Raw genomic sequence first — 13,522 nt, forward strand, 5'->3', positions numbered from 1 at the left:
TGTTTCCCTGTTTTCTCGTCACCATTGTGATTTAACTCGCTAGCCTATTTAGGTGATAGTCAGGGCGACTTTGTCTCCAGCCCTAGCCGCGTCTCAGCCACAGTGTCTTTAAAGAAGCTCTCTTACACGGATGAACACTGTGACCGCGGATGTCATGGCTTAAATTTGATGCGCCGACTATGAGACAGCTTTCTCTCTGGGCCTCCGTCTGGTATCTTCTTGGTCAATGAAGCTTTCGGCAAATTGGACATCATAACTGGTCGCACCAAATAACTAATGTCGGCTATTATATGCTTCCCTTCAAGTTGACCCAGCTTGTTTTGCAACCAAAACTAGACAAACCTTACACTACCGGCTCAGTCATTAATATTAGCACTATAAAAGCTATACTACCTCTCCGTGGTTGAAGCACGGTGCTATTATAATATGAGATGTCTCTAAATGTCCGATCGAGTGTCAAATAGAATTTGAATTTGGCAAGAGCGTGGCGAAGAAATATTTAGTAATCCTTGAAATGAAATGGAAGCCGAAATACGCATATAGACACTTGTGGCTTGATGATGCCCTCGGGTCTTATTAGTCAGGAAAGATTCCTTGAGAAGCGCCGGTGATAGCAAATTCTCGGAAACACTGCGTAATACTACATAACAAAATTCATCTATTGGCGAACGCTGATAGTTCCCGAGACCCCAAGTGACGAGAACAAGAATGTTAAGCTGGTTATTTTATATTTGTTAAATTAAGAAGAAGGTATACAACTATTGTAAAGAGACGTCTGATTCGGGAATATGGGAGTTGGATAAGGAGGACTGCTTCCCTAAACTTGGCTGCTCTGAGGCCGCCATGACTGTCCTGGCTGGATCTGTATTGACATGTAATAGTGGGAGACGCTTTGCATTCAGACCTAACGCAGTCGAACACTTGGGGGACAAAGGCACAGCGGAGGTGCTGGTTGAGCAACTTTTTGACCAAGACAAAAAAATCATGCATCTCACCACCAGAGCCCTAGCATCGTGAGAATCTGCCTTCGGCGACTCCGGAAAAGCCTAGTCGTATTAAGCATTTCGTGCCAAGGACCATATAGCCTATGACGGTGGGGCCCGGTATGACTGCCTGCAGGAACGGAGGCCCGTTGATGGGGTGGGGCTGTCAGCATGGAGTCTCCGACACAGCTTTTCCGGGTGTTTGGCCGTCCCTTGGTTCCCATTTACCCCTGGCATTGCCATGAGCCAGAAAGCAAGTAGAGAGGAAATAAACAGGGAAACATGCTATACGTTAGCCTTTAGGTAAATGATCTCTTAGGCCAGGGGATCACGGCGACGAGTAGAGGCACTGGATCATGCGATAAAACACATCGTGGTCCATCACCATCGGCCTTGGCACGGCGGCTAGGCCATCAGCACTACTACCAACTTGGAAACTAGAGTTTTTGCGCAAACGAGCCAATCATCGCGGCAGGTTACACATGTTGGAATTTCGCACCGAAAATCTCCGGTTCGGTCCTGCATATCGGCTGACCCGAGAAACCTGAGTGCTTTGGGGCTGAATGCCAAAATGTGGAGATCACCGAGCTTCAAGCTGCAGAGTATAGCCTTTCAAAGTTGCAAAGGTCTGCGATTACAGCCAAGGCCCCCTGGAGATAGCTGCATTCCAATAGACGACGAGGGCAGTGTTGAGGTTTTTGATGAAAAGATGGATAGGGTGGCTGAGCATCGTGAAGAAGAAGATATAATACCCTCACGATGCCCAAGCTTCATTATGCTCCTGGAAAACAACACACAAGTCAGCATCACACACTCTTCTTCTCTTCACTAGATAAGACAAACTTCTCTGCCTAGATCCATTCTTCACTTACAACACCAAAAAAAATCAGCTTTTCAACATCTACACCTCATCAATAACCATGGTTAGACTCACAGCCTGGGCCACGGTGCTAAGTGCACTTATTCCCGCTCTCACGGCTTTGCCCCTCGAGGGAAGCAGAGATGATTCTGCCACCTACATTGTATCCTTCAAGCGCGGCCTCAACGAGAGCGACATTGACTCGCATTTCGATTTCGCCAACGACGTCCACCATCAGTCCTTGGCTCGCCGGAGTTTCACGCCGGGACTGGCGGGCAAGACGGGCATCGTTCGCAGGCACGAAATCGACGAACACCGCAGCTACACCGCAGTCTTTGACAAGGAGACCCGCGATGCCATCGCCTCGCATCCGGCGGTGGCGCTGGTCGAGCGCGACGAGGAAATCGGCATCGACATCCTCAACCCGGTCGACACGGAGGATGTGGACTACGAGTCCCGCTCCGGCAGCGGGGGACTAACGGAGCTTGCCGACGGCAGCCTCCTGCAGGCCGACGCGCCGTGGGGCCTGGTCAGCGTCTCGTTCGATCACGACAAGAGCGTGCCGCAGCTGGGGTCCGTCTACCGCTTCCCCAAGGACGGGCAGGGCGATGGCGTCTACGTCTACGTGGTCGACACGGGCGTCCGGACGTCGCACGTCGAGTTTGAGGGCCGCGCGAAGCACGGCGCCAACTTCGTCGAGGGCGAGGACAACGCCGACAACATGGGCCACGGCACGCACGTCGCGGGCACGGTGGGCGGCAAGACGTTCGGCGTCGCCAAGAAGGCCAACATCATCGCCGTCAAGGCCCTCGACAAGAACGGCAAGGGCAACGTCTCGGGCCTCGTCGCCGCCTTCAACTGGGTCGCCGCCGACGCCAAGAAGAACAAGCGCCAGAGGAGGTCCATCATCAACTACAGCGTCGGCGGCAAGGGCGCCTCTAGCAAGGCCTTCCGCGACGCCGTCCTCGCCGTCCAGAAGATCGGCATCCCCGTCTTCGCCGCCGCCGGCAACGACGGCGCCGACGTCAAGAACACGTGGCCCGCCAACATGAAGGAGGTCTTCACCGTCGCCTCCACAAACTCCCTGCTCAAGCGCGCCTCGACGAGCAACTACGGCGCCACCGTCGACATCTGGGGCCCCGGCGAGGACATCAGGTCCTGCGGCCACAAGTCCGACAAGGCCACCGTCGAGATGTCCGGCACCTCCATGGCCACCCCGCACGTCGCCGGCCTCGCCGCCAGCTTCAAGAGCCTCTGGGGCTCCGACGTCGACCACGTCGAGGTCCTCTACCAGTCCATGCGCAACTACGCCGCCGTCGACAAGGTCAAGGACGCCAAGGGCAGCGTCAACCTCTTCATCGCCAACGGCCTCCTCACAAAGGGCAAGGACCTCCCCACCTACGATCCCCGCCCTCGCCCCCCGATGATGTAAGGTCGCAAAAGGTGCACAGCGTGTGACTCTCCAAGGAAAACCAGTTGATATTTTGGTCACTGAGTCGCGTTTCTGTCGCGGGTTACAACAAAAATGGTGTTCGGCTGGGAAAAATGCATAGCGAGAAAAGTGACGACACTTCAGGCTATCGGTATATTCCTTATTTTCAAGTTAGATTAGAGGGGGTACAGCAATACACATTGCCATGGGTGCGTATTGGTTATCAATATTTATATAGAAAGATGGGATTTGGATAGATTTTGATTCAGTTCAGTTTGCTAGTATCATATTATATAAAAACAAAGGCGTCTTTTCAAACGGCTGGTTTCGAAGAATTCCTACCAAAAAACAACACACTGTTGTGAATGATATCTGGTCCCAATCTTTATGGACCATCTCAGTACCACTCCCCTTGGCTTTTCTACAATATTTAGCAAGCTCTCGGGGCTACTATATTGCGTCTTTTATCTAAGCCACATGATCAGTAAGTAAGCCTAGTCATAATTCATATAGAAGCCCAGATGGTTAGCAAAACGTTACCGAGTTACAGCGGCGAAGTTTAGGCAAGCCTGGCTACTCACGAACTTGAAAGTAGGTGGAAGTTTTACCCTGGAGGATATTACAGCATTAGATCCGTCGTGAACGTCGTCCCTGACCATGATTTCGAAACCCTTGCCCCGGTGTTCCAGCCCGACACGAGTGGGACGACGAACCCGCACTTCCCCACAAGTCGACAATCGCCTGCTGCTACTGAACGGGAAATCAAGTGCTGGGCGATGCTTGTGAGGGACTTTTTGACAAGGCAGAGTGACGCTAGCGTTGGGATGGCTTCGAAGAGGTCGACTAAGCAAAAATGACTTAACGGAGAATCCCATTCACGAGTCGCAAGAAATTGTCTTGTGCTATGCTGTCAGAGGGTATGGGTGTGAAGTCACTACAGCACACCCTCTAATGGTGCTATGATTGATTGATCTTTAATATGTTAAGGCATACTCACTTTCGGCCGCAGCGTAACTGTCCGCTTCCCCACATTTCACCCCTCTTCCTCCCCTATGGGAATGGCCTCATCCAGAGACTAAGCTTTGCTGCAATCTCTGGGAGGGTGTCACCGAACCAGTGTTAGATAGACGATGGATGCAATACGATTGGGGTTCCTTGATCAATGAGTGATTATTGTGCTTGATTAAGGGATTCTCCCTGTCCCGGGTTCTGTTTTGTATCTACCCGTTTCCCCCGGCCGCCTGCCTCACGGAAACTACTGCGACCAACTTGACTGCATGCACCAACCTTGACGACAGCTCAGTCAACTAGAACCTAATTACAGACTTTTGATACAAGATCTTTCTATCATTTACAATACCAGCACGAGGAGGAACGCTGTGGTTCGGCAATTGACGACAACAACGTGAATACAGCTACTTGCGATTGAATTCACAAAGACCTTCTTCATCGTAAGTGACGCTTCAGCGTCGATCGCACTCGATAAACCAACCCTCCAGAAGTATCATAGGAAGGCTATTAAGTAGAAAAATATGGATCTCCGTATCATGACTTAACATATAACAAAATCTAGGAAAATTCTGCGTATAACCTACTGCTAGTTGTGTCTTTTCTCTCCCTTTTGAACTAGTGTATGCGATTCGTTAAGGCAACAGCCGCCATGTTTGAAGCAGTCAAAACATATGTCAAAGTCACCGCCGATACAAACTGAACAGTTGTAATAATAAGAGTCCTCCGATACGCTAAATGTGCAAATGTCACAGCATCGTTCCGAAGGAACATGACGTGTTGTGCTGACGTCCAGATCCATCTGATCACCCAAAAGTAATATGTCTCTTTGCTTTCCGCTTTCAATCAGAAGCTGCAAGGTCTCAGTGTGTCCGCATATTTTAGCCCAAAACAAAGGTGTACGGCCAAAGAAATCCCGAGACTCAATGTTGACGCTTTTTGTGGCCAAGAGCAATCGCACAACCTCAGTATGACCTCTTCTAGCTGCCAGAGACAGAGGGGTTGAGCCGTAGTGATCCGTCCAATCTGAGGCCGAGGGATCCCGATTTATCAGAATATTGACCACAGTGGTATGGCCTTCTGTGGAGGCAAAAAACAATGGTGTTCGGCCAAGCTTATCCGTTGGAGAAGGATTTACATGAAACCCTACAAGCATTAACTTTACGATGGATTCATGGCCTTTCTCTGCAGCATATGACAAGGCTGTTCGACCAGAGGTGGAATTCTTGCAGTCCAATTCACTACTATTTGAATCAACCAGTGATGAGGCCACCTCTACTTTTGCATTTGCCAACGTAGTTCGGAAAGCGCTGCCGAATGATGTGGACTTGGTGCTGATGCCTAATCTACTTTCGAGAAGGACCTTAACAACCTTAAGATAGCCATTATATGAGGCTATATGGAGTGGCATACATCCAAAGTCATTAGATACCGAAACGTCTGCATTGCTCTCGAGGAGAGCTTTAACAACTTCAAGATGACCATTGCTCGAGGCCGCATGGAGTGGTGTCCATTGATGAATATCCGCGACCGAGGCTTCCGCCTTGTTTTCGAGAAGGACCCAAACAACCTGAAGATGGCCTTTGTATGAGGCTGTGTGGAGTGGCGTGCATCCGAAGTTATTAGATACCGAGACGTCTGCATTGTTCTCGAGGAGAGCCTTGACAACTTGAAAATGACCATTACTCGAGGCCGCATGGAGTGGCGTCCATCCTTGGGTATCGGCAACCGAGGCTTCTGCCTTGTTTTCGAGAAGGACCCAAACAACCTGAAGATGGCCTTTGTATGAGGCTGTGTGGAGTGGCGTGCATCCGAAGTTATTAGATACCGAGACGTCTGCATTGTTCTCGAGGAGAGCCTTGACAACTTGAAAATGACCATTGCTCGAGGCCGCATGGAGTGGCGTCCATCCGTTGTTGTCAGCTACTGACACGTCTACTCTGTTTTCGAGAAGGACCTCGACAACCTCCAGATGGCCCATACTGGAGGCTGTGATGAGTGTTTTGCACAATATGCTTGTGAGGAATCCTTCCGTGACTCGGAATTTGTCTTTATGCCTTTTGAGAAGAGCAGCTACCACAATGTCGCCGCACACTAGATTCGACACCGCAGCCTCGAGGACCTGTTCTGTGATTTGAATATCGTCTCCACGTTTTTGAAGAAGAAAGTCGGTTATTTTGTCACCACAATGTCCGTTTTGGACTGCACTCTTCAAAACTGTTTCCGTGATCTGGATATCGTCTCCGCGCTCCTGGAGAAGCAGCGCTATTACGTCGCCAAAGTCTTGGTTCCTTACCGCCGTTCTGATGACCTCATCGGTGATGCAAACCGCTTTTCCACACTTTTCTAGAAGTATTCTCATGCTAGCTGCGTTGCAAGAGGGGTTACTGGCCGCAGCAACAATGACGCGCTCGGTGAGTTGAATCTCCTCCTTGCGCTCGTCAAACAGGAACCTTAACAGCTCTTTATCGGGGTCAAAACCCAAGTCTTGCTGTAGAGCTGCGCATATGAGAACATTTTCTGATATTTGAACCTGGCCTCCTCGATTCTTGAGAAGTATCATTATCAACTCTGCGCCAGACGTTGAATTAACGCTTGCAAGGTGAACAATGTCTTTGGTGATCTGAACCTCATGCCCGCGCTTGTCAAAAAGTAGCTCCAATAATTTTGCACCGCTGTATTCGTTTTGAACCGCAAGCTTGAGGATCTCGTCGGTGATCTGAACCTCATGCCCGCGCTTCTCAAGAAGTAGCTCTATTATTTCCGCACTTCTATACTTATTTTGAGCCGCAAGTTTGATGATCTCTTCGGTGACCCGTACCGCTTCGCCGTGTATGTCGATGAGTTTACGCAGTATAGTATCGTGAAAGTGTTCTGCAGCCACCTCAACAATTTCATTGGTGATCTGAGACTCCGCCCCAAATCTATCGAGAAGTAGCACCATTGTTTGGTTTCGTCGTTTTGCATTATTGATTTTGGATACACTTTGAAAGAGTTTTGCGGTGATCTTTATTTCGTCTTGACAGTTGTCGAGAAGCAATGCCATTGTGTTTCTACCGCAGGCGACAACCCCAGCAATCGCCAGTATAACGTCTTCAGTAATGTGAATCTGGGGGCTGCACTTGTTGAGAAGCAGCGCTATTGTCTTATAAAAATTCCCGGAAAGACCCCTGCTAGGATACCGTGTTGCTGCTACTATAAGAGTATCTTCGGAAATGCCAATCTCGTCACCCCGCTCTTCTAGCAATAGCGTTATTACGGCTACACCAAGCTTGTCGTTCTGAGCTGCAGCTATAATAGTATCTTCAGTAATACTAATCTCGCTTCCTCTTTGCTTCAGAAGCAGTGAAACTAAGTCCACACCTAGGGTTTCGTTCTGAACCGCAGCATCAATGATTTCGTCGGTGACTATGAATTCATGTCCACGTTTCTCGAAGAGAAACGCAAGTATTATGTCACCGTATTTTGTATTCGAGGCCGCTGCGTTGACGACTTCTTCTGTGATCTGGATGTTGTTCCCATGCTTGTTGAGTAGTAGCGCTATTACCTGTATACAGGTTTCTTCTCTGCTCGCGACCATCGCTCGCACAACATCTTTAGTTACTTTGAAAGGAATTCCGGCATTAAAATGCCATTCAAGAATCCCAATGCTACCGTATAAGACTGCAGCTTCTTCGTGTGTGATGCGGCGTATAGTCCTCGGCCCATCTTTTGCTAGCTGTCTCCAATGCTCCTGGCCGAGGACATTAGACAAGTCAAACAGGCAGATCACCAGCAAGGCAGATGGCGTGGAAAACGTGACTTCCAAGAGCCTCCAAAACCCACTCCGGTATATACCCCTGCCTTCAAACAACTGTGTAATCATACTATGCCACCGATAAAAGACCGAGCGCGGGTTTTGCTCTCCAGAAAAGAATTCGATCAGAATTTGATTCAATCGTGGTTGCCTTTCTTGACCAGCCGCCTGCGCATGGTCTGCCCAAAACGAGCATGAGTATTCCAAAAGCGATGTCAAAGACGCAAGTTCGGATGGGATGGCAGCGAGATTGAGTAGACAGATTTCGGCCGCAACCGCGTTTGCGGTAGTTGTTTGGTATGTATATTGATTTTCAAGGAACTCCCTCACCGATAAATGAGAGAACCGAAAAGCGTCCAGAGTGGTATCGAAAATGACGAGGTTGCAGCATAAATCTAGAAGCTGATCCTTGGAGATCGCAAGAGAGGATCCGTCCTTTCTGGATACCATTGCCAGAAAGTCATCTGATTCTAGTTGCTCTCGACTACATAGCAACCAAATAAAAGCATTCCTGGCCAGATTTCTATCTGCATCCGCATCGCGGTTCTCGATTTTGAAGAGAATCTCTTGGTAGAGCCCTTCTAGCGTTTTAGGAATTCTTAAGAGTCTCTCCTCAATCGCTGCATCGGTAGTCTGTCGGCAAAGTTCTTGTATGTGTAGGCTTGCCCAGCGGAACCTAAAATTGTGAGTTAACTGCGAGACTCGATTGAGAGGGGCCATTTACATGCCATGCGCTTTGGATGTAAGTTCACGGACAATCTTGCCGTGAAGCTCATCTCTTCTTGCGCTGCCACGCAGTAAAGACCCTTTGCCGATGAGGCGTCTGGTCTCCGTTCGTACAAAAAGATCTATATCCCCCGAGTTGCGCTCGGAGGAGAGGAATAAGTTCGGGCATTGTCTTAAATTATAGACAATGTCCTGGTCATCCCGGCTTGAGACGAATATCTTCAAAAGACATGGAGCCTCTAAAAGTGTATTCAACAATCCCAAAAGGTTTTGTCGGGTTGCCTCTTTGCATTCGTCCAGTGCGTCGATCACAAGCATTATCTTATGATCTTTATAACTTTTAAGGAGCCTAAGAATAAGGTCCTGACTTTCAACTAGTGTGAGTGATCTAGAGGCGAAGGCCTTGTCTTCGGCATTAGTGTACTCCTTCACTGCAGCATCAAGAAGCTCCCCTCCGAGTTGAGGTATCGCAAGCTGTCTTGCAATACTAGCCGCTATGCTAGCAGGGTCCGAACGACCGGGCTCGGCTGGGTTACGGGAGCAGTAAAAGTACGCCAGGGCTGTGCTCTGACTACTCTGAAAAGCCTGTTGGGAGTCCTCAACGACAAGAGACCTATGTTTGTACAGTCAGAACAGAAGGAATTCTTAAGAAACGCTTAGCATACGTCAGCTTGCTCTTGCCAGAGCCTGGGATGCCGTGCAGCCACAAGACTGATGAAACGCTTTCGTTCTTCCATTGCAAGAAAGTTGGGTCCTCAAGGAGCCACTTTCCTGTGCCATTCAAAACTTCACTTCTCGTCAGTTTGTGATGTTGCTCGTAAGGCTCTTTTGAGATCCAATTCAAAATCTCAATGTTACGCCGGATTGAAACTGGCAGTATTAGCAGGAAGTTGACGCGACAGGATTGGTCACATACAGTCTGCTCTCCAATCCCTACGTGTATCAGTTTGAATATAGAGCCCGAGTAATGCTTTCATCGTAGATGCTGCTGTTGCAGCTGCAAACGTCTGCCACTTCTTATTTTTATGGCTGTCGGCATAGTCGCAGACTCCCTTGACAACAATACAAGGAACCTCATCCCACGCTCCGGTCGCCTCCATCTCGAAGGCGATGAGGCTATGTTCCTTGGCAATACTATCACGATGCATGCCGGACCTCATCACCGTGTTGCCTGATCCAACACGACCAATGAATATTTGCGGCTCCTGGGCTTGTGAGACGTCCCCTTCACGCTCTAGCCTCTTCTTTGTTTCAAGGCGCTCCCTAGGGAGTAGGTGAGCGACGTCGCATTCAAGCTCCTTGCACGATGCATCAGGGGCTGTATCGCAAACCCATGATTCGTCACAGCCACAGCCTTCTTCGTCTCGGTGTCTATGTATATAGTTTGGATTGAAGAGCATGTCTTGCGCCGCTCCAGGGTAGGGATACCGGGTCCGTTTCCGTTTCCGAACGGCCTGGGCGGCTTCTTGCTGGATCTGAGCAAGGGTCTCAGATGTTCGGCGCTGGAGAATATCGAAGCTACGTTCCGTCTCAAGACTGGCAAGCAGTGAGCGGATGTCTTTGTTTGGTCGTCCCAGGTTGTCGTCGATAGTGTCTTTTCGTGTAAACTTATGGGGATGCTGGCGGCCAAAGTCGTATTGAACTACTGTCTTGCTGATGATGACGTCCCCAAGTAGAATTTCTGTCTTGGTGCCCACGCCGGGCACACCGCCGCATATGCCCACCAAGATGGCCAGCTTGAGCTCTGTGTAGCTTGAACGAATGCTGGCCATTGCGCTAGCAGCAGAGATGCCTCCCATATTGGGTAGTAATGCCAAAACGACGTTGTATTTTCCGATTCGGCCAGTTGTGTAGGTGTTGGGGTCTCCTCGTGCTCTCCCGAATTTGTCGCCATCCTCGTCCCAGAATTCGTCGAACGCCAAAGTGGCAGCATTGTACTCTAGGGGTAGGGCGCACAACACCGCGATCCGAAAGTCCTCGCGACGCCGAGGTCGGGGGTCGGTAGCCATCGTGATGCCGTATTGACCGCCAGAATGGGCGAATCGCGATGCCCAGAGATGGAAAAGCGCTGGGACGTGAGGCTACAATCAGCGATAGATGCGTTAAACTCCGCAAATCCACTTCAGCCGCAGACCAAGACATAATTACTGACCTCTTGCATGAGGAGAAGGTGGACTTGAGCAAAACCCTTAGCGCCGCATTCGTGCATTATCGCCGACTGCACCGCATCGTTGACCAAACACAGGCTCAGGAAGCTGGTCGCCATTGGAATGCATCTCATGTGTTTCACACAGTACATTCTTACCATGTCTTTCATATTTTGGCAATCTAATATTGAGCTTCAAAAAGCCAAAATTGATTGACAGAATCTACCCAGTATCCTGTTTATCAAATACAGTCCACAGATTATAAGGATATGTCTTCTCCAACCTGCTTCGGCCCTGCTTTACTGCCGCGTGAAACTGACCTTTGTCCCCCAATGCCACCATCTTGATATCCAATGCCCGGTCGACGATACAGACATTCCCATCAGCGTAAAGGCCAAAGTGCCCTTGGAAGCTACGCCACAGAAAGCTCTCATAGAAAAACTCTATATTGTTCGAACCATTGTCACGACACAATTCTGCTCCATTCTGTGAATCGAGCGGGGCCAGAATTCCTACGGCGTTAAGCATCTTGTCCATTAACATCGACTCCGTGCCCAGAGTCTCAGCAGCATGACGTCGTATGTCACTGTCGTCGTCTCTCAACAGTCCTATAACTGCGGCCACGGTCGCATCCGATAGCGTCGAGTGGTTCCCTAGAGTATTAGCGGCTAGATATCTTACGCTACTAGAATCCTTCAAGAGTTCTACAAAAGTGGCTATGATCACCTCTGATTGAGTCGGTAGGTTACTTAGAGCTTTAGCAAGAAACAGTCGTATAAGGCCATCCTCCTGCTTGATGAGCTCGACAATAGTGCTCACAGTCGCCTCCGGCAGTATTGACTGGTAGCTTAGAGCGAAGGCGGCAGAAGTCTGTATCTCTGGGTCCTCATCCTGTAAAAGTTTCGCAAGAGCGAATATAGTTGATTCTGGGAGAGCCAGCCGGGTTTCTAGAGACTCAGCAGCGAAAAGCCGTATGTGAGAGTCTTCATGCGTTAAGAATTTTGCAAGGGTTGTAGTAGTTTCTCCCGATAGTGTCGACTGATTACATATAGCTCTAGCAGCGTAATCTCGTGCAACGAAACTTTCGTCATTAGAGAGATTCAGAAGGGCAGCTACAGTTGGCTCCGATAACATAGAACGATTTCCCAAAGCTTTAACAGCGGAAGATCGTACGCTGCTATCGTCGTCATTAAAGAGATCTATGAGAGCAGCCGTAGTAATCTCTGACTCTGTCGACCGATTCCCTAGAGCTTGAGCAGCGAAGGATCGCGCGCTACTGTCCTTGTGTTTTAAGAGACTTATAAGGGCGGTAAAAATCGCTTCTGATAGCGACGACTGATTGCCTAGAGCTCCAGCGGCGGAAGATCGTACGCTGCTATCCTCGTCATTGAAGAGACCTATGAGAGCGGCTGTAGCTGTATCTGATAACATTGAATGATGTCCCAAAGCTTTAACAGCGGAAGATCGTACGCTGCTATCGTCGTCATTAAAGAGATCTATGAGAGCAGCCGTAGTAATCTCTGACTCTGTCGACCGGTTCCTTAGAGCTTGAGCAGCGAAGGATCGCGCGCTGCCGTCCTTGTGCTTCAAGAGTTTCATAAGGGTTGTAAAAGTCGCTTCTGATAATGTTGGCTGGTTACCTAGAGCTTGAGCAGTACCATATAATTCGATGCTATCAGTTTCCTTAGAGAAGGCTGTCACAACCGCCTCTGACAGCGTGGACTGGCTGCAGAGAGCTACAGCAGCCAATTCTCGCGTGTAGTCGTGGTCGTTTTTGAAAAGTTCCAAAAGGCGATCTATCATTTTCTGTGACAAGTTCCTTTGAGAATCTGTTATAGCTTTGAGAAGGTAACGTCCCACACCCACTTCTGGGCACCCCCCACATTTGGGCACCCCATTTACACCAAAAACGCCGTTTTTCGAAATTCTATATTAAACTAACTACTATACTTACTAAGAAAAGAAAATATATATAAACTATGTTAAGTATAATTATAGCCATCTAATTTTTATAAAGGTTTAAATATAATAATAGTTATAATATAGAAGTTTAAAACTAAAAGCTTTAAAATGTTAGTAGATACTAGTAACTTACTTGTTACGGCCAGCTATCTGACAGTAGGGTTCTGCTAACAGAAGGTGCAGTAAGAGACTAACACTGGTTCGTAGAGGTCGTTCTGGTAGATCGTAGGGTTAGGGTAAGGTGATCAGTCTTACACTATGGTAACGAGGTTCTTAGTATTCACAATACTGAGAGGTAAGCTGAAAGTCATTCGAGGATGAATCACAAGTTGATTGCTGAAGAACTATCTAGAGGGCTTGAGCAGGTACTCAAGTCCTGGTCTATATAGGAGTCTATCTACACGTATTGTCTGTAGTCGTTGGAGATCATATTGATCGAACATGATCCGTTGGCCCCCAACTCTTCTTGGATCATTCTGACCTAGAATGATTCATCACGTGACTTGTTCCGTTCTATAGTTCTTCCGTTCCGAGAGGTTACCTTTTGTTCCCGTGGCCCTGCATACAAAGTCCTGTCATAACCGCCCAACCGAGTGGGTCCTGTTAGGT

General features: G+C 48.8%; 3 protein-coding genes across 3 annotated transcripts; 1 reads left to right on the forward strand and 2 right to left on the reverse strand.

Annotated features, from left to right (window-relative positions):
* Positions 1-1,903: 1,903 nt before the first annotated feature.
* Positions 1,904-3,274, forward strand: CTRU02_215092 (Alkaline protease 1-like protein 4; the record flags this gene model as incomplete). The annotated part of the gene is made up of 1 exon (XM_036731958.1): positions 1,904-3,274. One exon carries the CDS (start codon positions 1,904-1,906, stop codon positions 3,272-3,274), a length of 1,371 nt encoding a protein of 456 aa, XP_036576346.1.
* Positions 3,275-4,871: 1,597 nt separating this feature from the next.
* Positions 4,872-5,438, reverse strand: CTRU02_215093 (ankyrin repeat protein; the record flags this gene model as incomplete). Its single annotated transcript, XM_036731957.1, has 1 exon — positions 4,872-5,438. One exon carries the CDS (start codon positions 5,436-5,438, stop codon positions 4,872-4,874), a length of 567 nt encoding a protein of 188 aa, XP_036576345.1.
* A 185-nt stretch (positions 5,439-5,623) lies between these two features.
* Positions 5,624-11,070, reverse strand: CTRU02_215094 (ankyrin repeat protein; the record flags this gene model as incomplete). The annotated part of the gene is made up of 6 exons (XM_070206365.1): positions 5,624-5,631; positions 5,696-8,754; positions 8,803-9,417; positions 9,470-9,674; positions 9,721-10,885; positions 10,957-11,070. The coding sequence occupies 6 exons, from the start codon at positions 11,068-11,070 to the stop codon at positions 5,624-5,626; spliced, it is 5,166 nt and encodes a 1,721-aa protein (XP_070059924.1).
* Between the last annotated feature and the right edge of the window lie 2,452 nt (positions 11,071-13,522).

The sequence above is a fragment of the Colletotrichum truncatum genome (genome assembly GCF_014235925.2).
Source record: "Colletotrichum truncatum strain CMES1059 chromosome Unknown Contig_0013, whole genome shotgun sequence".
NCBI lineage: Eukaryota > Fungi > Ascomycota > Sordariomycetes > Glomerellales > Glomerellaceae > Colletotrichum > Colletotrichum truncatum.